At 51.2% G+C, this 27,561-nt stretch overlaps 1 protein-coding gene across 5 annotated transcripts in view; it reads left to right on the forward strand.

The window, feature by feature from the left end:
• ATXN7L2 (ataxin 7 like 2) overlaps positions 1–27,561 on the forward strand; it is a 373,831-nt gene that overhangs the window by 285,495 nt on the left and 60,775 nt on the right. For all 5 annotated transcript variants that reach the window (XM_085652992.1, XM_085653020.1, XM_085653011.1 and 2 more), the window contains exon 8: positions 9,903–10,098. In XM_085652992.1, coding sequence (XP_085509118.1) covers positions 9,903–10,098 — 196 coding nt within the window. The remainder of the gene's footprint in view (positions 1–9,902; positions 10,099–27,561) is intronic.

The following is a 27,561-nucleotide window of genomic DNA, read 5'->3' on the forward strand; positions in this document are numbered from 1 at the left end:
TTTCTGGCTTTCTATTTGATGGCTTTATTTGTTTTGGGCTGTCCACCGTGAGTTCATGCCTTACGAGGAGAAAATCCATTTCGCACTACCTCTCCTTGTATTCTTCCACAATTGCTCCTTTCTTTAAACAGGCCTGTAAATATTTTTCTTATCTTGTCAAATTTGCTGTGCATTTAAAGAACGCGTTCAAATGTCAGGCTCGGTCTTCCTAGGGAGCTTGGTGTTTACGTTTATTTCTCGGACTTCAAAGTGAGAGGTTGTATTTGACAATCTTGCTGGATACTAGGGATAGGAAAGATTTTTTTCTATAGCACAATAACATTTAAACGAATAGTGCCAGTATTTCTAAATATATCAGAAAGAACACAACTTACCTACTTTCTCATCCCCTTGATGGGTCCGACAGCACACAAGACTAATAATGTGACGCCCGTTTGAACCCCTCTTTGCATAATATATGCCACTTCATTCCCATCCCCCCCCCCTCCCTCATGGATCCACCTCATCAACCGAACGCTGTTACTGTATGCATACTACTGCTGTCGTCACGGTACTGCCTCTGCCGTTTTGCACTGATTTATCACCCACTGTATTATTCTAGCCTTCATGCCTACTTGTGAATTCATTGTATTTGCCTGCATCTGTACACTTGTCATGATACATTGCCTATGCCCTTTCCTTTTTGTTCCTGAAAATGCAGAAATAAATAATATATATATATATATATATATATATATATATATATATATATATATATATATATATATATATATATATATATATATATATATATATATATATATATATATATATATACGAGAGAACAAATAAAGCACTTTTTTTTTGGTATTTCTGAAGTGTGTTGGAAACAAATACTTTAATATGATCAAATCAATACACTCGCTGCTCTGTGCAAATGTAATGGTCATTTCAATAAAAATGTGTTGTCTGTAATGGGAGTGTTCTACCACACCATGCAAACTCCACTCTACTCTTCACCACTCTACGCCACTGCACTCTATACCTCTCTACTCTTTGCCAATGTAGTCTGTGCCGCTCTGCTCTACATCACTGCACTCTGCTACGCTACTCTACACGACTGCACTCTACACCACTCTACTCAGCTCCACTCTACAACACTGCACTCTACGCCACTGCACTCTAAACCTATACACTCCACACCAATGCCTTCTGCTCTGTACCTCTCAACTCTACGCACCTGCACTCTACGCCAATCCACTCTAATGTACTCTATGCCACTGCACTCTATACCACTTAACTCTACCCCATTGCACTCTACGCCACTCTGCTCCAGTGCACTCTACCCTATTCAACTTCACGTTATGCCGTTTCACTCTACTCCACACTACTCTACACTAATGAACTCTACGCAGCTTCACTCTACTTAACTGCACTCAATGTCACTGTACTCTGCACCACTGTACTTCACACCACTCTACTTTAGGCCAAAGCACTCAACACCACTCTACACCACTGCACTGTACGACACTCTACTCTGCAACACTGCACTCTGCACCATTGAAGTCTACACCACTCTACTCTAAACTACTGCACTCTCTGCTACTCTAGATCACTGCACTCTACGTCACTGTACTCTACACCTAAGCACTCTGCCTCTCTACAATGCACCTCTCTAATCTTCGACACTGCATTGTACGCCACTGAATTCTATGGCACTGCACTCTACTCACCTATACTTTGCAACACTCTACACCAATGCACTTTACACCAGTCGACTCTACTCTACCCAACTTCATGCCACTGTACTCTACACCTCTGCACCACTCGATGCCACTGCACTCTACTGTGCACCATTTTATTCTAAGCCACTGCACTCTATGCCACAGTTCGAGGCATGTGGGCTGCTGAATTCATATCTGTGCATAGATCGCCGCCTAGTGTTGGGTCCGGATGTTTGCACGTTGTTGTCCTGGAAGAGTCTTCGAAGTATCCTGAGATAGGTGACTCCTCCCCTGGACCACAGTGCGCATGGGCATCCTCTTCATCCCCAGATTGTTTTTTTCCGCCATTGGGTTCGGATGTGCTTATCTTAGCTCAAGTTAGGAAAATTTCGTTTAAGGCCAAAAGGCCTTTAGTTTTCGTCGGTACTGTTCCCGCTCGGTGTCGACAGCTTTCTTACTTAGTTTAGAAACTTCTTCCAGATTTTCGGATCCGTTTAATCCGACCATCGACAATGGAATCGAGGACCCCATTCAAGCGGTGTCCTTTATGCCACGCCAAATATCCACACATCGACGTCCACCCGGTGTGCAACAAATGCCTCTCGCCGGATCACGACGAATCGACATGTATGGCCTGTGCCCGATTCCGATCCAAGAAGACTCTCCGGAATCGACGGGCAGCGAGATTAGAAGCGCAGCAATCGGCACCGGCCCCGGCCAACATCTTCAGCACCGAGGACGAAGATGTTGAAAGCGTGGAAGAAGTAAACTCCAGCCCCGCTTCCGAACACGATTCCCGATCGGAAGACGCCGATGAAGCGCTTTTTCACAGGGAAGAAGCCGACGACGAGGTAGGAGACTACGATGAGGCCTTTGGGGCCGAAGAAGATAGCTCTGGTGAAGAGCAGGGCCTACCTGTCGAAACGGAGGCTATCAAAGTGCGTCATTCTACGGCTCCGGTCAAGGGATCGCCTCCGGGCCTTACCCGAGATCAATCCAAAAGTTCTTCGGCCCCGCCTTCAGGCCCGGCCTCGAACATCCAACAAGAGCCATTATTACCAAAAAAGTCTGGTTTCCCTTCAACGAAACCGAAACCAATCGGCGCACCAGTTCCACAGAAACTGAAAGTGAAACTGGCTATGGTCGGCTCGAAGCCCTCGAAGACCTCCACTCCTTCGACGCCTTCACAGGCCATCGGCTCCGAACGCACTAAACGGGATTTCGGCGCCGAACTCGCTGCAGCGGATGTCGGTACCGACCCGAAAAAGAGGGCCGTCGGTCCCACAAAAGCGCCTCGGCCCCCGGCACCGAAGCAGTCGGCCCCGACTACCAAAGTTAAGAGGGCCGCTCCATCGCAGTCCACTTCGAAGGCAGCGACACGGGTCAGGTCATCGACTCCGTCGACCGCTACTACCTCTCCTCGACTCGATGAGCCTGTGGCTCCGAAGCAGTCAACGCCTACCTCTACGGAACCACTCGGCACCAAAGAACCTTCGGCGTTCTCGGTGCGACAAGTTGCGGCGTCATTGCAACGCATCAAGGAACAGGCAGCCCTCCAGTCCACGTCGGGCCCCGACCCGAAAAAGGCTCCAAAGGCACCTCCGGCACCAGCCAACATCACTTTTGGTTTGCCGCCATCCACGGCGCCGAAGATGTTCGAGATCCGAACACGTGTCCGCCAGACGAGGTCCCCATCTACTGGACACTGTCCTACTGAGCCTTCACCGTCCCAATTCATCGACGCCGACACCGGCAGACTCATGCTCCGAAAACGGAAGGCCACGCCAGAGCGGGCCTTGGACTCTTACAGAATCCCTCTGAAGCAGAAACTGCCAGCAGAGTCGGAACAGGTTCTATACGAACGCCTGCACACCTCCTATCCGGATCCCCAGTCCTTTTCTCCAACGCCCTCCGACACGGACGCAGTGGAGGATTACATAGGTGATGATACCACCTACCCTAGGGATATAGATCCTGAGGAGCAGCAGGACCCAGATCAAGCTTGGAATGACCCTGCAGACCTGGGTACCGCAACAGATACCCAGGACACGCAGCTTTACGGCGCAAAAACATCTCCCACAGAGGACACTGCTGCCTTCAATGCCCTCATAGAACGTGCTGCAGCCAATCATGGAGTGCAACTCCACTCTGACACAATTGAGGACGACTTCCTGGTGGACACTTTCGCCTCCTCTGAGAGGACTGTCAAGACTTTGCCCATGTTCAAAGGTGTCCTCAAGCCAGCAAAGGACATTTTCAAGGAAACAACCAGGGCACGGGTGCTGAACCCCAGGATTGAAAAAAAAATACAAGCCTGCGCCCGGGGACCCTATGTACATTAGAGGTCAGTTACCTCTGGACTTCATGGTGGTTGCTAACGCTCGCAAACTAGCACACTCGCAAACAGGTGATGCTCCTCCCCCAGACAAGGAGTCCAAAGTGCTGGAGACCTCGGGCAACAGGATTACAGCTCAAGCAGCAAACATCTGGCGCATTGCCAATACACAGGCCCTCCTGGCTCGCTACGATCGTTCACACTACGACACGCTAGAGTCACAACTCCAACATCTGCCAGACGAATACAAGGAGGCAGCGGAGCTCCTCATCAGAGAGGGACAACTTCTTACAAACGCATCCATTAAGTGCGCACTAGATGCTGCCGACACAGCCGCGAGGGCGATAAAACACCAGCGTCATGTTACGCCGCCACGCTTGGTTACGAATCTCCGGGTTCAAACCAGAGATTCAAAACAACATCCTGAATCAGCCAGTCAACCCCGACTACTTATTCGGACCCGAAGTTGACACCACCTTAGAAAAGATAAAAAAGGACACTGACACTGCAAAGTCAATGGGGGCGCTGCAAACGCAGACATTTCGTAGTGGCTCCTTTCGCCGCCCCGGGAATAGGGGAGCAGCTAGAGGACAGGGTCACAGCAGCCATACAATAAAGGGGGCACACAGAGCACCTACGATAAAAACAACAGAGGTGGATATCGTGGCTCCAGCACCAAGGGCAGAGGACGCGGTTACGGCAACACCAGGTCCTCACCCAAGAACAAACAGTGACGCCCTCTCCCTTCCCCCCGACCACATAACACCTGTCGGGGGGAGACTCCAGCGGTTCCTGTCCACGTGGAAAGCCATCACCCCGGACCGGTGGGTCAGGGATATTATCCAGCACGGTTACTGTCTCGAATTAACCTCCACTCCACCCACAATACCGCCAAAACACCGTCCTATGTCCGCAGAGCACTTAGCATTATTGCAAAACGAAGTGCTAAGTATGCTGCAAAAAGGTGCAATAGAGGTCGTGCCCATCAACCAGCAGGGGACAGGGGTGTACTCCCTGTACTTCCTAATCCCAAAAAAGGACGGGTCGCTCAGACCTATACTAGACCTCAGACCCCTCAACCACTACATTCTGTCAGAGCATTTTCATATGCTCACCCTACAGCAGGTTCTCCCGCTGCTCAGACAGGGAGACTTCCTCGCCACACTAGACCTCAAAGATGCGTACTTCCACATACCCATCCACCCATCACACAGGAAATATCTCAGGTTTACTATTCAGGGACAGCACTATCAATTCAAAGTCCTCCCCTTCGGCGTGACAACAGCACCCAGGGTTTTTACCAACTGCCTAGCTACAGTGGCTGCACATCTACGGCGACGACACATTCACGTCTACCCTTACCTGGACGACTGGCTTGTTCAGGCAAAGTCAGCCCAGCAATGTGCCAGCCACATGTCCCTCACCATTCACCTCCTTCACAGTCTGGGATTCTCACTAAATTACCCAAAATCACATCTACAACCCGCACACGTACAACAGTACCTGGGTGCGACCATAGACACTCTGGCAGCCACAGCTCAGCCAAATTTAGTGAGGATCAACAGCATGCAACTGCTGATCTCAAAGTTCAACCCACAACACTCCCTTCCTGCGAGAGTGTTCATGCAGTTGATAGGCATGATGGCCTCCTGCATTTTCATAGTCCCGCACGCGAGACTACATATGCGCCCGCTTCAGGAGTGCTTAGCACGTCAATGGAATCAGGCTCACGGGCAATTAAAAGACCTAGTGTTGGTGAGCGGTCGGGCATACAACTCTCTGCATTGGTGGAATCCACAAAACCTTTGCAAGGGCTGACCGTTCCAGGAGCCTGTTCCACAAATAATACTGACGGCGGACGCGTCTCTCCAGGGATGGGGAGCTCATGTACTCAATTACACAGTGCAGGGACTATGGACAACACAGCAAAGGAAGATGCACATCAACCTTCTGGAACTTATGGCAATCTTCCTGGCAATGAAGGCATTCAAAGTACACTTGTGCAACAAAGTCGTGTTGATCCGGACGGACAACATGACTGCCATGTACTACATACAGAAGCAGGGAGGAACACACTCTCCACAGTTGTCTCATCTGGCTCAGAGCATGTGGAAGTGGGCCATTCAGAGGAACATATTCCTCATGGCGGAACACCTCCCGGGCAAGGACAACCAGATGGCGGATCTGCTCAGCAGACACAGCCACCAGATGCACGAGTGGGAGCTACACCCATCAGTACTCCAACCATACTTCCAACAGTGGGGTCATCCAGAGATAGACCTATTCGCCACAAACGAAAACGCAAAATGCCAAAGTTTTGCCACCAGGTTCCCACATCCACAATCGCAGGGCAATGCGATATGGATGAACTGGTCCGGCAGATTTGCGTACGCTTTTCCCCCAGCGCCATTAATACCGCTGGTGGCACGCAAACTGCGACAGCACTCACTGACGCTCATCCTAGTTGCTCCAACATGGGCGCGTCAGCCATGGTACACCACCTTTCTGGAACTTTCCGTGGTGCCGCATCAAAGGCTGCGGATAAAACCTGCACTCCTAACGCAGAGCCATGGCGAAATTCAGCACCCAGATCCGCAACAGCTGAACCTGGCAATCTGGCTCCTGAAGTCTTAGAGTTTGGCTACCTAAACCTGCCACCTGACTGTATGGAGATCATCAAGGAGGCCAGGAGACCCACTACCAGAGCTTGCTATGCAGCTAAATGGAAGAGGTTTGTCATTTACTGCACCCACAATGACATCAACCCGCTGGACGCATCCATTCAAAACATAATCTGTTACCTCTTACACCTATACCGATGCAATCTGGCATACACCTCAATACGCATCCATTTAACCGCAATAGCAGCCTATCTCCAGAACAGGCAGCACCTCTCTTTATTCAGAGTGCCTGCCATCAAAGCCTTCTTGGAGGGACTCAAACGAGTAATTCCCCCAAGACACCCGCCAGCACCAGTGTGGAACCTCAACTTGGTCCTCACCAGACTAATGGGTCCATCCTTCGAACCTCTCCACTCATGTGAGATTCAATTCCTCACCTGGAAAGTAGCTTTCCTAGTCGCAATCACCTCGTTAAGAAGAGTTAGTGAACTCCAGGCACTAACCATTCAAGAGCCATTCATACAGGTTCACGCAAACAGGGTCGTACTGCGTACCAACCCCAAATTCATGCCTAAACTAATATCGCAGTTCCACATGAATCAAACTATTGAACTGCCTGTTTTCTTTCAGAATCCACAAAATGTAGCTGAAAGAATGCTCCATACACTAGATGTAAAGAGGGCCCTCATGTACTATATTGACAGAACTAAAGACTTTAGGAAGACAAAACAACTTTTCGTTGCTTTTTCTCCACAACACAAGGGCAACGCCATCTCCAAAGCAGGTATAGCCAGATGGATCGTTAAATGTATTCAAATTTGCTATCAAAAGGCTAAACGCACATTAACGATTCCCCCACGTGCCCACTCAACACGTAAGTTAGGGGCATCCATGGCTTTCCTGGGAAACATTCCTTTAGAGGAAATATGTAGAGCAGCCACATGGTCCACTATACATACATTTACCAAACACTACTGTGTAGATGTACACTCAAAACAGCAGGCAGCTGTAGGACAGGCTGTTCTCAAAACTCTTTTTCAGACTGCTGCAGCTGGCACTGGTAGCCGCCGCTAATAGGAGGTACTGCTATGTATTCTATGCACAGATATGAATTCAGCAGCCCACATGCCTCGAACTGAATATGCTACTTACCAGTATGCATCTGTTCTTGGCATGTAGGGCTGCTGACATTCATATCGCCCACCCTCCTCCCCGGCGCCTGTAGCAGCTGCAGCTCTCAGAATTACTGTATAGCATAGTCATCACTTCCTGTATCTACTCCATCACTGCCACAATGGCGAAAAACAATCTGGGGATGGAGAGGATGCCCATGCGCACTGTGGTCCAGGGGAGGAGTCACCTATCTCAGGATACTTCGAAGACTCTTCCAGGACAACAACGTGCAAACATCCGGACCCAACACTAGGCGGCGATCTATGCACAGATATGAATGTCAGCAGCCCTACATGCCAAGAACAGATGCATACTGGTAAGTAGCATATTCACTACACCTTTCAGTCTACGACGTTACCCTTTGCAACATTGCACTCTATCTCACTCTATTTGGCACTGCTGTAATCTACGTCACTCTACTCTGTACCATTCCACTCTGCCTCTGCACTCTACTATGCAACACTGTAATCTACGATGCTGCATTGCACACAACTAAATTCTATGCAGCTACACTCTACTCACCTATACTTTGCAACACTCTATGCCAGTGCACTCTACACCAGTCCACTCAACACCACTACAGTATACGCCACACTATGGGACTCCACTCTGTCACGCCAATACACAACACACTATGCTACTCTACACCACTCTTCAGCATTCCACTCTGACACTGCAAACCACTCTCCTTTGCGGCACTAACTTTTATTCATGCTGAACTTCAGCCACGCTGGTGTACAACACAGCTAAAACACACTGGCGAAGCCAATAGCTCCTGCATAGGCAAGACCTGTTGGCTTTACCCAATGCTTGTTATATGTTTGTCTCCTTCTGTCCTCACAAATCTTGAGGTTCCAAAGGGTCTAACAGTAGTCCTACATTCAAAAGGGATACCATAGGATAGACCCGTGGAGCATAATCTGGTTTACTTTAGGGTAATTTCTTTTGCTTCCAGCTCAGTCCCTGCATATGGAAAGGGACACATACCCTAACTCTTCTCTCCCCAATACTACCCTCTTCGCCCGCCCGCAAACACACTCATACCTTGCCCACTTTCCAAGCGACTGCTTGATAAGGATTTTTTTTTTTAATGCTTATTTTAAAACAGATTAAGATCAAATTTGCTCTTGGTGGCCCAAAAGGTGGTGGTTTTGGTATCCCTTTATGTAGATGAGGGTAAAGGAGTGGTCATTTTAGTGAAATGTGCTATGACTAGTGAATTGTTCCCATGAAACTGAAGTGTGACGAATTGGGGGGAGTGGAAAGGAAAGCCTGACAAGTAACTGATGTACACAAATTGGAAATTGTCCAGGTGCTTACTAAAATATCCGTGGTGATGCCTAGAGTCCTAGTTTTTCGAAACTGTGCCACAAATCATGCATTTCCCTTTTCATGGTCTGGCTTGACAGTGGTAGCTGTCGCCAGACATTTATGAGAGAATTACTAGAGAGGGACTTTGACCCTGATTTTCCCCAATAGAAATGTTGGGGATCAGGAGTACATGTTTTGATTAGGCAGAAGTTGTCTGTTTCCACAAAAAAGTGATTGTCCCACACAGCTGTGATCATTTTATTTATCCATCTACCTGAGCTTGAACTTTCAGGGGCACACACAACATTGTAACGCTATTAAAGTGCCTTCGACAACAAGATCATTTGTTAGCTTTTATCTAGTAGGAGCACAGATGGGAAGAGAACAGTCATTAACTCAGATGGATTTTTAGGTCTATCTTGACAGTACAGCTAATTTTTTTTTGGACCTAAACCAATGTTATTCTACAGTTTTTTATTTCCACACAAATACATATTGATTCCTTTGATATTTACTTGTAATTATTTTCATTGCCAAACAACATTCTTGTAGAGCCAGAGCATTGCGCATTACCATTGCTTGTTGTTGTTGAGGGCAGAGAGGCAGAAGGCCTAGTGTGCTTTTATAAAACTGACATGAGCTAGTAATGGATGGCTGTGGGGGCTGGAGTGGGACTATTGTGTCACGTGGGTTGGGTGAGAGTTTGCCTGAGATGGCAAGTCTGTTTCATATCTCCTTACTAGTAGTTTTTGTTTCTAGATCAAGGCCTTCCTCCGAGAGCGACACAGAGGATGCACCTCCACCCCCCGGCAATGCAGAGTCAGGCCTCTATTACTCCTCCTCCATGGCCAGAAGCAGCAGTCATCTGTCAAGTGAGGAGAGCGAGGAAGAAAAGTCAGAGGATTTGGAAAGGCCGGACTGTCACTATGCGGCTTACCAGCCTCGGCCTCAGGCAGTAAGTTTGTCCCTGGTGTTCCTAATTGCTTAAATACTTTCTAGTGGCATTTATCTTAGAGGTGTAATGTCAGTCACGATGGGGTTTCAGATGAATGCCATTGTTACATCATTTAGCTGTCCTTAAGACTTCCGAAAGCCCAATTGGACTAAAAAATGGAACATTTTGACAACATAGGCAGAGGAGCACTTTCAGTATAGAGAGTGGAAGGACAGCGTGTTGGAGCAGATTATTATTTCTTGGAGAAAAAAAAAACTGCATGCAGAAAAGGCTCTGCAAGAGTAATGGCATTCTGCCTATGGGCAGGGAGGCTGTTGGAGAGCATCTGGACCTACATAGATAAGTGTAGGTGGTTTTTGTATAAGGACGTGTGGCAGAACAAGAGGAGGATTTCTACATGTATGTGCGTGAATGGTTCTGTCACGGTTATTAGGGGAAGACTAGTACTAAGTTGAGACATTTGGGAGGTAAACTACGTGGGGCGGTGGAAGAATTTGCATGAAGCAGCATGGCGGCACACTGCATCGGCAAGGAGGTGGACGGTTGCATTGGATATGGCTATTTAGGAACAGCAGATGAGCTATGTGAGTGAATCAAGAAAGGTGTGCTACTGCATCTTGGTGTACTTTTTGGTTCTAGCTTGATCGTGCACTGTTGACAATTCTGTAAATATACCTAGACTGGATTTTGTGTCCGCCCAGGGGTATATTTGTCTTTACCTCATGCTGTTGCTGGTTCGTATAATTTTGCCTCCTAAGAAGTCTTTTTATTACAAGGCCTGATTAACTATTTTATTTTTAAATAGTATACTAAATCATCTACTTTAAATTGTTTAGCTCAAAGATTCATTGTATACAGAAAGCAACATATTTGTGTATTTCCTTTTCACTACAGAAGGATTTTTCATATGGTAGCTGAGTTATTATGGGCCCTGAATGGTAATTCATTGGAGAATGTACATTATGTATCATTTGGCATTCGGAAGGGTGAGGTGTTTTGTGCATGCCTGCACTCCTTAATGTTAGCAACATGCCTTTGAATGGTGTAGATTCCTAGCCTAGAAGAGTGTGAGAATGTGCTCTCTTTCTTGCATGGTATGCCCCCACTTTTTGCTGAATTGATGATGTACGTTCACTGAGTGTGCCCTGGGCTCCTGCCAATCAGTCTGTGGGGCCTGTGTTCCTTCCCTAAAACTGCATTGAAGCCTAACCCCAATTGGCATCTCTGGCCACATGTCAGCCCCTGGTAAATGGTACCCTAGGTACCCAGGGCACTGTGACCATAGCAGGCCCCTAAGGACTGCAGCACTTATTGTGCCACCCTTAGAGGCCCTGTGCCCTGACGCACACACTGCCTTTGCAGGCTGAGTGTCTGGGTGCAGAACAAAACAGAGACGACATGGCACACATCCATGTGTGCCATGCCCACAAACCACTGCCCTGGCATACATCAGTCACCCCTCTAGCTGGGTGCCCTATGCCAGTGGTGAGGGTACAGGTGCGTGAGCCCTGTACCCCTACAGTGCCCAGGTCCATTCCTGGGCCCTGTAAGTGCAGTGCTGCCATTAAGAGTATATGGTGCTGGGAGGTTGTCAATACGAACTCCACAGCACCATAATGGCTGCACTGAAGACTGGGTATCAAACTTCTCAGAACATTAAACCCACACTGATGCCACTGTGGGATTTAATGTAAAATGCACGACAGAGGGCATCTTAGAGATGCCCCCTGAAACTCAACCAACTCCCAGTGACCTGACTGAGTGGCTGCGCAGGCTGCCACCACCAGACATGTTTCTGGACCCCTGGGTCGAGAGCTTGCTGCTCTCGGGGGCCTGAAACAATGCACATCCTGGGATGAGGTGCCAAGCCTCCTCCCCCAGGATGGGCAGGGTTCACGAAGGAGAAGCTTCAAAGGCATGCCGCCTTTATGAGCTTCTCCAGACCACTGGCTGTACTCAGCAACTGGTCCCCACTGGTTCTACCCCACACTTTGGGCGGGAGACCCGGCGGGAAAAACAAAGTGAGGAAGAGAGGTGTGCCCACCTCTGCCAACTCCACCCCTAAGGTGGGGGAGGCAAAGTGAAGCACAACCTCTGGTCCCCGCCATCTTGAGGATGGGGGGACCCAGCCAACCAGGGACAGGCTCCTGCTCCCCTCCCACTGGAGAGTGGGAGAATAGGGGGTGTACCCACCCCAGGGAAGGGACCCATTGGGCCCTGCCCTTTACCTACCTGTAACGCCCCTAAATTTAGTATTTAGGGGTACCCTGAACCTTCCTTCCTCAGATCCAGCAACCACAAGAAAAGGAGGACGAGAAGCCGTGCAGAGCTAACGAGGACGACGCCCCTGACTTGGCCCCAGCCCTACAGGCCTGTCTACCCTCGAACCTGCTCCTGCAAAACCCCGGCGTGTCCAGCGGCCAGCAACCTCAAAAACCCCGGACGACCTGCCTGCATTCACTTTCCAAGCTGCTTCTCCCGTGAACACCGGACGTGTTTGAACTGCAGCTTCTGGTGCCAGCCACAAACCGCGAATCCAGCACACTCTGCACCTGCCGAGCCCGGCCTGTGTTTGAGTGAACAAACACCACGAGGAGGTCCCCCCGGCGATCCTGACCCAAGATCCGGCGACCCCTGACCGGCCTCAAGCCGCCAGACGACACCTGCAGCCTCAATCCAGGAGATCCCCCCCGTGCCCCCCCCCCCCCAGTGCGACCAGAGCGGGTAAGAAAATCCGACGTCCAAAGGCACCCCTGCACCCGTCGCCCCATGGCCTCGTGTGCCCAACCCAGTGGTGCTTAACCATCCCTCTACATCCCAACTTACCCCTCGAAGTGGTGGTCACTTCTGGAAGATCTTTGTCCCAGAGAATCTCCATTGAATTTAACAGGGCACCCAACCTCTAAACTGCACCCTGCACCCGGCTGCCCTAGCGCCGCTGAGGGTGCCCCTTTGGCTCTATCTTGGTCCCCAATGTGCCCTGAGCTTAACTGTAGGAGCTTTGCTCCCATAACCCTGTGGCCTGTTTGCCAGCAACCACCAACCGGAGTCCCCCTATCCCCATAGGATAATATTGGGCCTCAACACTCAGCACCCGGCCGCCCGAGTGCCGCTGAAGATGCAACAACAGTGCATCACTGACCCTGGGAGACCCCTGAGTCTAACCCCAGAACCCTAACTCAAAAGACAGATTACTTACCTTGAAACCGATAACTCATTTTTTCTCATAGGATAACATTGACAGTTTTTCTCTCAAAAAGTTTCTAATTGTCGACTTTTGAAAACTGCAAATATTCCTTAAAAATCAGCTGATTAACCAAAACGCATTTTCTCAACTGTTTTCAGGAAATGTCCCAGTGCTGAATTCAGGATCCAGCACTGAGTAAGAAAAAGTAACGATAACCTAACTTACCTGCTAAGTGAATTTCCTCCCATAGGATAACATTGGTGATTCTATGTGAAAAAGTTTCCAAGTGTCAACTTTTGAAATACAATAATATTCCTTAAAAATCATACCTTTAACCAAAATGCATTTACTCACCTGTTTTCAGGAAATGTCCCAGGGCTGAATCTAGGATCCAGTCTTGTGGTTAGAAAAGTAATCTGAAAAGTAATTAACTGCATTTTACTTAAAAAGCCCATTCATTTGAATGTACTATACCTGCAATGTGTTGCAAACTGGTTTCTTAAACCTGTAATCAAAACCAGTACCAGTTATAGTACAATTCTGAACTGTGTTCAAACAAGTCAATTACTACTGCAAAGTATTTATATGTTTACCTGTACCAGGCTTGCTTGGTTCTAGAAATAAAACAATAGTATATATTTTTATACAAAACATCTGAAAGAAACACGTTAGTTAGATTCCTCACCTTAGAATATCCCCAGGCGTCATACTGGATCCGGAAGATTTTTCGTCAGCAATACCCCTTGCGTGTCGCTAGGCGTCGTCTGCGGCTCCGCGTCCGTCGTCGGCGTCGTGCGCCGGAATGACGTCGTCGGAGTACTTAGACGCCGCCCTCGCGCGCTGACGTCAGTTCTTCTTTTTTCCGCGCCAGTAAGCGCAGATCCGGGAGAGCTACCCCTTTAGTCACTTTTTGACTAACTTTTTTCGATCCTTTTTGATCTTGTCTCGACTCCGGTGCCGGTAGGATGCCTGGTTTTAAAGCCTGTGCTGACTGCAGCCGCTTGATGTCGGTTACGGACCATCACTGCCGGTGCCTTTACTGCTTGGGCCTCGACCACGACGTGTTCGGACTGCAAGGCCCTGACCTCGAAGGCTAGACGGGAGCGGTCCCGTAAGCTTCGCGAGCTTCGCCACTCGGCTCTGCGCCCCTCTCGATCCCGGTCCAGGAGGAGGTCCAAGGATCGGTCGCGGAGCCGCAGCCGATGTCATCATCGATCGTCGGGCTCCAAGTCTTCGGGTAAGTCGAAGCACTCCAAGAAGTCCAAGAGGCGACACCGCTCTTAGGACTCCCCTCGCCGGTCGCGCGACTCGGCCGAGGGTCAGGGTCGTTCCACCACGCGGCTCCAGCGGAGCCGCAGGCGCCGCGCAAGTCCCCATACCCGCCGGTCCCTGGGTCTGACGCGACGCCGGCGGAAGTCAGTGCCTTCCTCTCGGCCATGAGGAACCTGGCTCCGCCGTCGACGCCCGCTGGCGCACCTTCGGGCCCCGCGGAACCGACTGGGCAACCTTGCCTGCCGGCGGCTCCGTCCCCGGCGCCGTCGACGGCTCCGGCCTCGACGCCGCAAGTGCCCGAGGGACCCGTTCCCGAGTCCCCGCCGACCTCGTCACGCCTCCTCCGCCGGCGTCGACACCGGTACCACCTCCGACGCCGGCTCCAATCGGCGTCGAGCCCCAGTTCAGCCCCGCTCCGGGCCAGGCGCCGTTACGGCGTCGATGGACGCCGCGTTCGGCGCCGCTGGAGACACATTTTGTCTATCGCCCGGCTCCGATCCTTCCTCCTGCATACCAGGAATCGGATGATGGGGGAGAATGGGAGGGATCCGAGGATCCTATGGCCGTTCAGGCTCAACTGTCACAGGACTGGGCAGATGAACTGGGGGAGGCCAGTGGTCTGGATACCTCTCCGGACACTGGATTCATCTCTCCGCCGACTGTGGCTTCGGAGGAGGGTGCTGCTTTCTCTGTGGTGCTGCGCAAGGCGGCCGCAGCCCTTGGGCTCGAGCTACCTGCCTAACGTCCTCACTGAGGTGCTTCAGTCTGCAGCAAGCTCCACTGAGCCTCTGCTGCCATTCAATGAGGCCCTCACTGACGTTCTGCAGGGCACCTGGTCCAAGCCCTCCACAGTTCCTCCGGTGGACAGGAGCGTCGCCAGGCGCCACTGCCCCGCTCCGGGCGACCCCAGTTTTCTGTCCCAATACCCTACCCCCGAGAGCCTGGTTATCCAGGCCTCTACCTCCCAATCCTCCTTCCCGACCGCTCCGCCGGACCGGGATTCCAAGAGACTGGAAAAGTTCGGCAAGAAGCTGTTCTCCTCCCTTAGTTTGGGCCTGCGGTCTTTGAACACCGCCTGTCTCTTAGACCGTTATTCCCACTCTCTGTGGGATACGGTGGAGGACGTGCTGCCCCTGTGTCCGGAGGAGATCCAGACACGACTTACCCAGGCTCTGGCCGATGGGAGGGATGCAGCACAACATGCTATCCGATGTGGGCTTGACACTACGGACTCGCTGGGTAGGGCGATTTCTACCTCAGTGGCGCTTAGATGTCACGCCTGGCTGCGGTCCACGTCCTTTTCGGGCGATGTCCAGAGCACCCTCATGGACATGCCCTTTGATGGCACTCGCCTTTTTGGCGAGAAAGCGGACAGTGCGCTGAATCGCTTTAAGGACTCCTGGGCTATGGCCAAGTCCTTGAGCCTCTCGGCTCCGCGGTCGCAAACTTCCGCCTTTCGCCCCTTTCGTGGCCAAGGAAGGGGTGCCTCCTCACGTACGCCTAGCCACCAGCCGCAGAACCAACCTGCGCGCGGACGTGGTTTCCGCCGAGGCGGTTCTGGAGGACGACGCGGTCAGCCCACATCCACCCCGGCAGCATCCGCCTCAAAGCCTTCCTAGTCCGAGCTTTCAGGCCCATTCCACGCCAGTGGGCGGCAGAGTTCGCCATCACCTGCTCCACTGGCGGTCCATCACATCGGACAGGTGGGTGCTGCAAATCGTCCGAAGGGGCTACTCCCTCCCCTTCGAGACGACCCCTCCAGCCATGCCACCGCAGCACCACTGTATCTCGGGGGATCATTTGAATCTTCTCCACGAGGAAGTTTCGGCCCTCTTGGCCAAGGGGGCCGTCGAGCGCGTTCCGAGCCCAGAAGTAGGTTGTGGTTGTTATTCCCACTACTTTCTGGTTCCCAAGAAGGGCAAAGGGGGCCTACGCCCTATCTTGGACCTCCGGAACGTCAATGCCTTCCTCCGGAAGGAAAGGTTCAAGATGTTAACTTTGGCTCAGGTTCTAGCTGCCCTAGACCCTGGAGACTGGATGGTAGCGTTGGACTTGCAGGACGCGTATTTCCACATCCCCGTCCTGCCGGCCCACCGGCGTTACCTGCGGTTCACGGTGGGCCAAGAGCACTTTCAGTTTACCGTGCTCCCCTTCGGCCTCACCAGTGCCCCTCGGGTGTTCACGAAAGTGATGGCGGTGGTCGCAGCTCATCTGCGCAGATCAGGGGTTCCAGTCTTCCCCTATCTCGACGACTGGTTGTTGAAGGCGGGCTCGCCCCAGACAGTCGTCTCCCACCTCCAAACTACGGCGGATCTCCTGCATTTGCTGGGATTTTCCATCAACGTGCCAAAGTCACACCTGAGTCCCTCTCAGAAGCTCCTCTTCATCGGAGCGGTTCTCGATTCGGCGCAGTTCCGGGTCTATCCGCCGGAACAGCGGGTCTGGGATATTCAGTCCTTGATTCCCATCTTTCGGCCTCTATCCTGGGTTTCGGTCAGGCTAGTGTTGCGGCTTCTGGGGCTGATGGCCTCCTGCATCCTACTAGTGCATCACGCCAGGCGGCGCATGCGGGCTCTGCAGTGGGACCTGAAGTTTCAGTGGGCCCAGCATCACGGCAACCTGTCCGACCATGTCTTGATCTCGGAGGGCACTGCACAGCAGTTGCAGTGGTGGCTCACGGACCGCGATTGGGTCAAGGGCAAGAGCCTCTCCCTTCCCCAACCGGAGCATGTCGTAAAGACGGATGCGTCCCTCCTGGGATGGGGTGGCCATATGGGAGAGGCGGAGATCAGAGGCCAGAGGCCTCTGGTCTCTGGCGGAGTCTCGTCTCCACATCAACCTGTTGGAGTTGAGAGCGATCCGACTTGCACTGAAAGCCTTCCTTCCCTCTGTCAGGGGAAGTGTCGTGCAGGTGTTCACGGACAACACCACCGCCATGTGGTATTGCAACAAACAGGGCGGGGTGGGGTCGTGGACCCTTTGTCAGGAGGCTCTGCGCCTCTGGACGTGGCTGGAACACCAGGGCGTCACCCTAGTGGTTCAACATCTGGCGGGCTCTCTGAACGCCAGAGCAGACGAACTCAGCCGCCGGTGCATGATGGATCACGAATGGCGTCTGAACTCCGAAGTGGCGCAAGGTCTCTTTCAGCAGTGGGGAGAGCCTTGGTTAGATCTATTCGCCACCGAAGAGAAAGCGCAATGTCAGCAGTTCTGCGCGTTGGAATTTCCAAGGCTGCACTCGCTCGGCGACGCTTTTCGTCATGAGTGGAGTTGCGGTCTGTTGTACGCCTTTCCGCCTATACCACTTATGCCCAGAGTGCTGAAGAAGATCAGGCACGACCGGGCCCAAGTCATCTTGGTGGCTCCGGATTGGGCACAAAGGTACTGGTATCCCGAGCTACTCAGTATGTTGACCGATCCTCCGATACGTCTGCCCCTTCGGGAGGATCTTCTGTCGCAGCAGCAGGGGACGGTCCTCCACCCGAACCTGTCCAGCCTCCACCTCCATGCCTGGAGATTGAGCGGCGGCAGTTGATGCCCTTTGACTTGCCTCCTGAAGTCTGTGATATCATTCTGGCAGCCAGGCGTCCCTCCACAAAGACGGTATACGCCTGCCGGTGGAACAAATTTGTGGCATGGTGCACAGCAAAGGCTGTGGATCCCCTTTCCGCCCCTCTTTCTGAGGTTCTACTGTTTCTTCTTTCTTTGGCCCGGCAGGGCTCTGCCCTGGGCACCCTGAAAGGTTATCTTGCTGCCATCTCTGCCTTCTTGCGGCTTCCTGATCAGCCTTCTCTTTTCAAGTCCCCTGTAGTTACACGCTTTCTAAAAGGCATTACTCACACGTTCCCTCCTGTCCCTTTTGTAATGCCTCAGTGGGACTTGAATCTTGTTCTCACATTTCTAATGTGCGCTCCCTTTGAGCCTCTTCATAATTGTCCTCTTCGTCTGCTGACGCTTAAGACTGCTTTTCTGGTAGCCATCACCTCGGCTAGACGGGTGAGTGAGCTCCAGGCTTTATCATCAAAGCCTCCTTTTCTCTCTGTTCATCCGGACAAGGTTGTCCTTCGGCTTCGTCCCTCCTTTCTTCCGAAAGTGGTGACTCCATTTCATCTTGGGCAGTCTGTCACCTTGCCCACCTTCTTTCCGCCTCCGCATCCTTCCAAAGAGGAAGAGAGGCTCCACCGTCTGGACCCAAAACGTGCGCTCTCCTTTTATCTGGACCGCACGAAGCAGTTCCGGGTGGACGACCAACTTTTTGTTGGATACGTGGGTGCTAAGAAGGGGAAAGCTGTGCACAAACGGACCATCTCTCGGTGGGTCGTTTTGTGCATCAAAATTTGTTATTCCTTGGCAAAAAAGGACCCTCCTGTTGGGCTGCGCGCCCATTCTACTCGGGCCACAGCGGCTACTACTGCTTTGGGACAGGGTGTCCCTTTGCAGGACATCTGTCAGGCGGCGACGTGGGCTTCGCTACACACGTTTGCCAGGCATTATTGCCTTGTCAGCCAAGTCCGGAGGGATGGCTTCTTTGGCCGTTCTGTCCTCCAGGACTTTCTGGTGTGATCTTGGTTCGCAGACCCACTACCGGGGATGGTATTGCTTGGGTATCTATTCTAAGGTGAGGAATCTAACTAACGTGTTTCTTTCAGATGAACAAGTTACTTACCTTCGGTAACGATGTATCTGTAAGAAACATTAGTTAGTTAGATTCCTCACCGGCCCACCCATCCTCCCCATTCTGCGAACTGACATCTAGGGTTAAGGTTATCCTTTTCAGGCCCCTAGATTTTATTTTTGGCACCAGTGTCGGTCTTTGCATGGCTCTGCGTTCCTGGCGCGGAAAGCTATGTACAAGAACTGACGTCAGCTCGCGAGGGCGGCGTCTAAGTACTCCGGCGCACGACGCCGACGACGGACGCGGAGCCGCAGACGACGCCTAGCGACGCGCAAGGCGTATTGCTGATGAAAAACCTTCCGGATCCAGTCTGACGCCTGGGGATATTCTAAGGTGAGGAATCTAACTAACTAATGTTTCTTACAGATAAATTGTTACCGAAGGTAAGTAACTTGTTCAATTGGCCTAGAGTTCAGTTCTTGAGTGTGTGAGACCATTTGCTGACTGAGTGTGTACATCAAATGCTTTACACTGTCCTCTGATACTGCCTTACTGCTCGACCAAGCTACTACTTTAGAGAGTAAGGTTCTATCTAACTTTAACCTCTGCCAAACCTCTGGAGACTCTTGGACTCTATACACACTGTACCTCACTTTGGTGCAGTATATATAGAGCCAGTTTTGTTACATTGGTGGATCAGCGGTGGGATAGAAACTTGCATTTGTTGGACTACTTGGTTACCATCTGATCACACGACAAAACTCTTAAATTGCCTTTAGAATTCTGATTTTTACAAATTGGCATTTTTACCAAACTACTAAAAGTCTTGTTAGGGCCTTGCTTAAGTCCCTTTAGAATTTTAGAAAATAAAAGTCACTATAGTCAAGGGTAGAGGGATTAGAACTTTTTTTTAGAATGTCTCAAAAACAGAACCCAGCTATTAGTAAAGATAATCAAGATGTCATACAGGACATGGTTGAGGAGCTCAACCTCATCCCTTACCTTTACTTGTCTTTCAGGGAGGTAAGGTCCTTATGTAAAATTAAAAATATACCAATGGGCCAGCATCCAACCAAACAAGGGCTCCAGGAGCTCCTGGCTGAGTATGCCCAGTCCCACCCATCTGAGAATGGTGATGACCAGTCAGATGAGGAAGGGGATGAGGAGGACAGGGCTGGTAGCCCACCCCCAATAATCCCTAGGAGGAAAGGGTCCCCAGACCCTTAACTCCAAGAATCAACCCCTGGGGACCTAGAGGCCACACAGGTGGTACAGGTTCCAATGAGGGGATTGAGGATAGCCTCAATGAGGAGGACAGCCTTTTAGCAAGGCTGGCCTAAAGATTGGATCTAGAGTCCAGACTCCTCGCTCTAGAAAAAGAAAGAAAGGAGATGGGTTTAGCACCCATCAATGGTGGCAGCAATACTGAAAATAAGGACAGGGAGGAATCCTCTGATCCTAAAATCCCCAAAGGGATTGTCCCTAAATTTGAGGAGGCTGATGACATCACCAAATGGTTCACAGCCTTTGAGAGGGCTTGTGAAATGAGGAAGGCGATAAACTCTCTGGGGGCCACTCCTGTGGGAACTGTTCTCTGGTAACTGCAGAGAGAGGCTTCTGACCCTCTCTGGGCCGGATGCGGGGTCCTATGATCTCATGAAGAAAACTCTGATTGAGGGATTTGGACTCACCACTGAGGAGTACAGAATTAGATTCAGGGGGGCTCACAAAACCCAGAACCAGTCCTGGATTGATTCTGTAGACTACTCAGTAAAGACACTGGATGGTTGGTTAACTGGACACAATGTGCATGACTTTACTGGACTTTACAATTTGTTTATGAAGGAACATATATTAAGAAATTGCCCAAATGAAAAGTTACATCAGCATTTGGTAGACCTAGGTCTAATTTATCCCCAAGAATTGGGAAAGAAGGCAGACCACTGGGTCAAGACTAGGGTGACAAGGACAACCACTGGGGGTGACCAGAAGAAAGTGGTTACAAAACCGCCCCAGGGGAAAGGTGGTGAGAATCCCCAAGATACAAAAGTCTTCCCAAGGGCCCCAAAACCTGCACAGGGGCGTGGGTCCCAAACTACTTCCTATGTGCCACAGCCCTATAGGGGGAAGAACTTAGATCCTTCAAAGGCTTGGTGTAACAGCTGTAAGAAGTTGGGACACTTAACTGTAGACAAGTCTTACCCTCACAACAAGGCCCCTAGTTCAACAAGTACAGCTACTCCTGGGGTAGCAGGTCTACAGATGAGATCAACAGTGTGCCCAGAGCAAATCAGGATGCACACTGAAGCAGTTCTAGTTTCAGAGGGGGAAGTTGAGTTTGCCATTGTAGCTGTGTGGCCACCCTACTTAAAAAAATACTTGCAGTACCCTTGGATCAATGGAACTAGGATAGAGGCTCTGAGGGATACAGGTGCCAGTGTCACTATGGTGAAAGATACACTGGTTTCCCCTGAGCAATATTTGATTGGGCGTACTTACCCAGTCACCAATGCTGACAGTGTCACCACTAATCATGCAATGGCTATGGTGACATTAGACTGGATTGGGCTGAGGGGGAGGGGGGGATTACTGGCCTGAAACAGGTAGTGGCCTCTCCAAAGCTACCAGCTGCTTGTCTGCTTGGCAATGACCTGGAAACCTCAGCCTGGGCTGAGGTTGAACTAAAAACCCATGCAGCAATGCTGGATATCCCTGAATTGGTGTGTGTAAAAACAAGAGCACAGAGCAAAAGGTAGGGTGAAAAAGTGTTGGAGCCTGAAATAATGGCCCAACCTACCAGGAGAAAAGGCAAGAAGACTGGGGAACCAGCTTCTGTTCAGCAACAAGATCAGGACCCCTCTTCTCAGGGAGAGGACTTGGGCACCCCAGAGGGAACTGAGCCTATGGAGCTTGACCCTTACCAGGTTGAACTCTTGGACCCAGGTGGATCCTCCAGGGACAGCAAGACTGTCCCACTCTTGAAAGCCTGAGGCAGCAAGCTGTTTCAGAAGCAAAGGGAAATGTCAGTGGTCCCCACAGAGTCTATTGGGAAGAGGGATTACTGTACACTGAGGCAAGAAACCCTAATCCTGGAACCACCAGAAGAGTGGTAGTGCCACAGAAGTACAGAGAGTTCCTCCTAACTTTAGCTCATGACATTCCCCTAGCTGGACATCTGGGCCAAACTAAGATTTGGGAAAGGCTAATGAGCCACTTGTACTGGCCCCAGATGCACCAAAAGTTGATGGAATTTGTCAGCTCCTGTGTTACCTTTAAAGCCAGTGGCAAGATAGGTGGCCACCCAAAGGCCCCCCTGATACCACTGCCTGTGGTGGGGGTTCCCTTTGAAAGGGTAGGTGTGGACATAGTGAGTCCACTTGAACCTCCCACAGCCTCAGGGAACAAATTAATTCTAGTGCTAGTAGATCATGCTACTATACTAGGTACCCAGAAGCAATTCCACTTAGGACTACTACAGCTCCTGCAGTAGCCAAGGCCCTCCTGGGTGTCTTCACCAGGGTAGGGTTTCCTAAGGAGGTGGTTTCAGACAGAGGTTCTAACTTTGTCTGCTTACCTGAAACATATGTGGAAGGAATGTGGAGTGCAGTACAAGTTTACTACACCCTATCATCCACAAACCAATGACCTTGTTGAGAGATTTAACAAGACCTTGAAAGGCATGATTATGGGGCTCCCTGAGAAACTCAAAAGGAGATGGTATGTCCTCTTACCATGTCTGCTTTTCGCTTAAAGAGAAGTGCCACAGAAGGGAATAGGTTTCTCACCCTTTGAACTTCTGTTTGGCCATCCTGTGAGGGGACCACTCTGTCTTGTAAAGGAGGGCTGGGAGAGGCCTCTCCAAGAACCCAAACAAGATATTATGGACTATGTGCTTGGCCTAAGGTCCAGAATGGCTGAGTACATGGAAAAGGCATCCAAGAATCTTGAGGCCAGCCAGGAGCTTCAGAAGCACTGGTATGACCAAAAAGCTGCACTGGTTGAATTTCAACGTGAGCAACAGGTGTGGGTTTTGGAGCTAGTGGCACCAAGGGCACTCCAAGATAGATGGAGTGGTCCTTACCCTATTGTAGAGAAAAAGAGTGAGGTCACCTACTTGGTTGACCTGGGCACAAGCCGGACACCCAAAAGGTTTATCCATGTGTAAGGAAGTGGGTTTCTGTTGCAGTAACCCCCCCCCCACCTTTTGCCTGATAACTGATGCACTTTTCCTTGTTGTGCCCTGGGCTCCTGCCAATCGGGTGCCCAGGGCCTGTGTTCCTTCCCTAAAATCTGCCTAACAGCCAAAACCCAATTGGCATCTCTGGTCACATGTCAGCCCCTGGTAAATGGTACCCTGGTTACCCAGGCACTTGTGACCAGAGAAGGACCCTAAGGGCAGCAGCACTTCTTGTGCCACCCTTAGAGGCCCTGAACCCTGACACACACACACTGCCTCTGCAGGCTGTGTCTCTTGGTGCAGAACAAAACAGAGTCGACATGGCACACATCCCTGTGTGCCATGCCCACAACACACACTGCCCTGGCATACCTCAGTCACCCCTCTAGCTGGGTGCCCTATGCCAGTAGTGTGGGCACAGGGGCATGAGCCCTGTGCCCCTACAGTACCCAGGTCTATTCCTGGGCACTGTAAGTGCAGTGCTGCCATTAAGAGTATATGGTGCTGGGAGGTTGTCAACACAAACTCCACAGCACCAGGATGGCTACACTGAAGACTGAGGAGTTTGGTATCAAACGTCTCGGCACAGTAAACCCACACTGATGCCAGTGTGGGATTTACTGTAAGATGCACGACAGAGGTCATCTTAGAGATGCCCCCTGAACCTAACCTACAATCCACGTCTTGTCTGAGTAGCTGCCTAGGCTGCCACACAGCAGACATGTTGCTTGACCCCTGGGTAGAGAGCCATCCACTCTCCTGGGACTGCAACGATGCACATCCTGAGCGAGGTGCTAAGTCTCCTCCCCAGGATGGGCAGGAGAAGCTTCAAAGGCATGCCGCCTTTGTGAGCTTCTCCAGGCCACTTGCTGTACTCAGCAACTGGCCCCTACCGGTTCTAAACCCCCACTCTGGCGAGAAGACTGACCGGAAACCCCAAGGAAGGGATGGGGGTGTGCCAGCCTTTGCCAGCCCTACCCCTCAGGTGGGGGAGGTGAAGTGAAGCACATCTCCGGGCTCTCGCCATCTTGAAGATGGTTAGCCCTGCCCAATCAGGACTAGGCTACTGCCCCCTCCCACAGGAGAGTGGCAGGATAGGGGGTGTACCCACCCCAGGGCAGGGACCAGTGGGTCCCTGCCCTTTACCTACTTGTAATGCTCCTAAATTCAGTATTTAGGGGCACCCTGAACCTTCCTTCCTTAGATCCAGATTCCGAAACAGCAAAGAAGATCAAGAAGAAAGAAGACCTGCCGTGCAGCTGCTAAAAAGAGGAAGACACCAACTGCTTTGGCCCCAGCCCTACCGGCCTGTCGACCCTCGAACCTGCTCCTGCTAAATCCCGGCATCTCCCATGGCCAGCAACCTCACAAACTCCGAAGGACCTGGCTACCTTGTGTCTCTGAGCATCTGGGACTCCCACGAGCAGTGGCACTGCTCAAAGCAAGTAACCTACCCCTGGCATCAGCCAGGAACCGCGAACCCTGCACACGCCAAACCTGGCCTGTGCTGGAGTGGACCAAGACCAAGAGGACGCTGCCCCGGCGACTGTGACCCCGAATCCGGCACCCAAGGACCCACCTCAACGCTCCTGACGACGCCTGCAGCCTCAGAACCAGGGCCCCCCCCAACCGCGATCAACAGAGGGTAAGATTTCCCGTCACCAAAAGACACCCCTCCACCCGCCGCCTTTCGGCCCCCTGTGCCCAACTCCTGGGTACCTACCTATCCTCCAGCTACCCAACTTACCTCTCGAAGTGGTGGTCGCACCTGAAGAATCTTCGACCCCGAGCTTGCAGCCTTTGTTCGTTCTCGAGCTTCTCCATTGCAATCCATTGAGCGCCCGACGGCTCAAAAGCACCCTGCACCCAGCCGCCCGAGTGCCCCTGGCTGTGCAACCTCTACTCCTACCTACTTCCCCATTTGCCCTGAGCAAGTGACCAGGAGCCCAGCTCCCACAGCCGTGTGGCCTGCTAGTCAGCAGCCACCAACCAAGGGCCCCCTGCCTCCCATAGGATGACATTGGGCCTAACTCACTCTGCACCTGGCTGCCCCTGTGCCGCTGAGGGTGTAACCAACTGTACTTACCTGACCCTGGGAGACCCCTGAGTCCATGTCCAGAACCTTAACTCTGCCAGTCGAGTACTTACCCAAAAGCCGATAACTCACTTATCCAGTATTGGGGTATCTTTCATAGATTCACATGCCTGAATGATTCCCCGTAGCTGTGGCGGGAGTCTCACGGTAAATGCAAAAGTAGTGCCAAAAATAATAGTAGTAGTTGGCCCCAAAGAAAAGGCCTAAGGCCTAGATCTTAGCAGCCTATCTACATCATTATGCCAAACCAACCAATCAGCCATCAGCACCCTCTAGAACACTCTCAGCAGAGCCAGTTCTCCTCAGATTTTCACCGCACGTCGTGTGGAAGGGAGTCTCCCTGAGTGCCACTCAGTTTTCTACTTCATTCCATGATGTCTGACAAGAAAGCCTTGTTTCAGTCCTGCAGAACCTGCGCCAAGAAGAGAGTCCATGTTGATGACCAGCATATGGACTGCATCTACTGCCTCTACCCTAAACATAAGGCAAAAGATTGCAAAATTTCCCGGACCTTCCCTACTAAGACTCTTAGGGATAGGGAGGTGAGTGCTGTTATGGCTTAAATCCTCTTCGGCTGAAGAGGATGATAGAGCCTCAACTTCCAGCAAGAGAGCTAGGTCTCATGACAGTTCTTCAAGCGAGGGGAAAAAACACCATAAATCTTCCCACTCTACTTCTGGCCCTTCTCAGAAGACTCCTCTCATTTCCTCTGGGTCAGCGCACTCTCCTCAGGACTGCTCTCAAGGACTCTAAAAAGCCGTCTTCAAAAACTGTGAGTAAAAGCCTTTCAAAATCTCTGGCTTTCCCTCCTTCGTCGACGATTTCTGTCACTTCTTCTGCTCCTTCATCGACGGAGACTGTCTCGACAACGTCGATCACCTCTCCTATACTGTCGGCGAGGATTATTATCCTGTCAAAGAAACCCGCCGACTAAGACCTCGTCGACGAAGTCAACATCGAAATCCATATCGACGACGTTACCGTCGACGAAGCTTCCATCGTCAACGAGAGAAGTATCGTCAACGAAGATGCAGCTGGTTACTACCCCGTCGTCGACGAAGGTCCTGTCGACGTCGAGCCCGTCGACGAGGGTCCCATCGACGTCGAGCCTGTCGACGTTGAGCCCGTCGACGATGATTCTGTCGACGATGATTCTGTCGACGACGATCCCGCCGACGACGATGACTAAGAGCCCGTCGACGACGAATCCATCGACTGAGAGCCCGTCGACGACAAATCCATCGACTGGGGATTTACCTGTTCCGTCTTCGGCACCTGCATTGCTTATAGCTCCTACTCATTCAACTCCTGTTTCATCTACGAGTTTTCAGCTCAAAACATTTCAGAGCGGTACAAAAGGGGGTGGTGATGGGCGGAGCATCAGAACCAATCAAACACTCACACCCAGTCAACAGATCTGGGTTTGATCCATCACCGTTCTTTAGCCCACTCTGCCACCCCAGTTCAGACATGGCCATATGCAAATCAGTCTGACCCTGTGCCTCATGGGAACAGTCCAGCACAAACTGCCAAGCCATGCCTTCCCTGGAACGGAAACAAGCTTCCTAGGACCGGTTTCTGGCATTTCAGCCGTCTTCAGCCAGGCTTGCTTGAATCCAGTGGCAAAGTGAGCAAGGGACTCGCGTCTGAGCATACCCTGCCAACTTATGGCGAACAAAGCGGTACAAAAGGGGGTGGTGATGGACGGAGCATCAGAACCAATCAAACAATCACACCCAGTCAACAGATCTGGGTTTGATCCATCACCGTTCTTTAGCCTTTCAGAGACATGAATATAGCAATAATTCACTGCTTACTCCCTCACATCTCCTGGAAACATATGTGCAGGATGAGGACGATGATTACGAGGACGAAGAGGAAGAAGGACCATTTGCAATAGCTCATCATCCTTCTGAGCTACACATCAAATGTCAGGATGACGATGATGAAGAGGAGGAGAATTATCAGGAACAATATTATCAAGAGGACATTGTCGTCCCGCATCAGTTTACCATAGACAACCTCGCCAGAGTGAGATGTCGCATCTGCCTCCAACTCTGATACAAGACCTGCAAGCCATGCTAGCAGATTACAGACCGCGTTTTCCCCCCACAGCA

This window comes from Triturus cristatus, chromosome 1_1 (assembly GCF_964204655.1).
Source record: "Triturus cristatus chromosome 1_1, aTriCri1.1, whole genome shotgun sequence".
In the NCBI taxonomy this organism is placed as follows: Eukaryota; Metazoa; Chordata; class Amphibia; order Caudata; family Salamandridae; genus Triturus; species Triturus cristatus.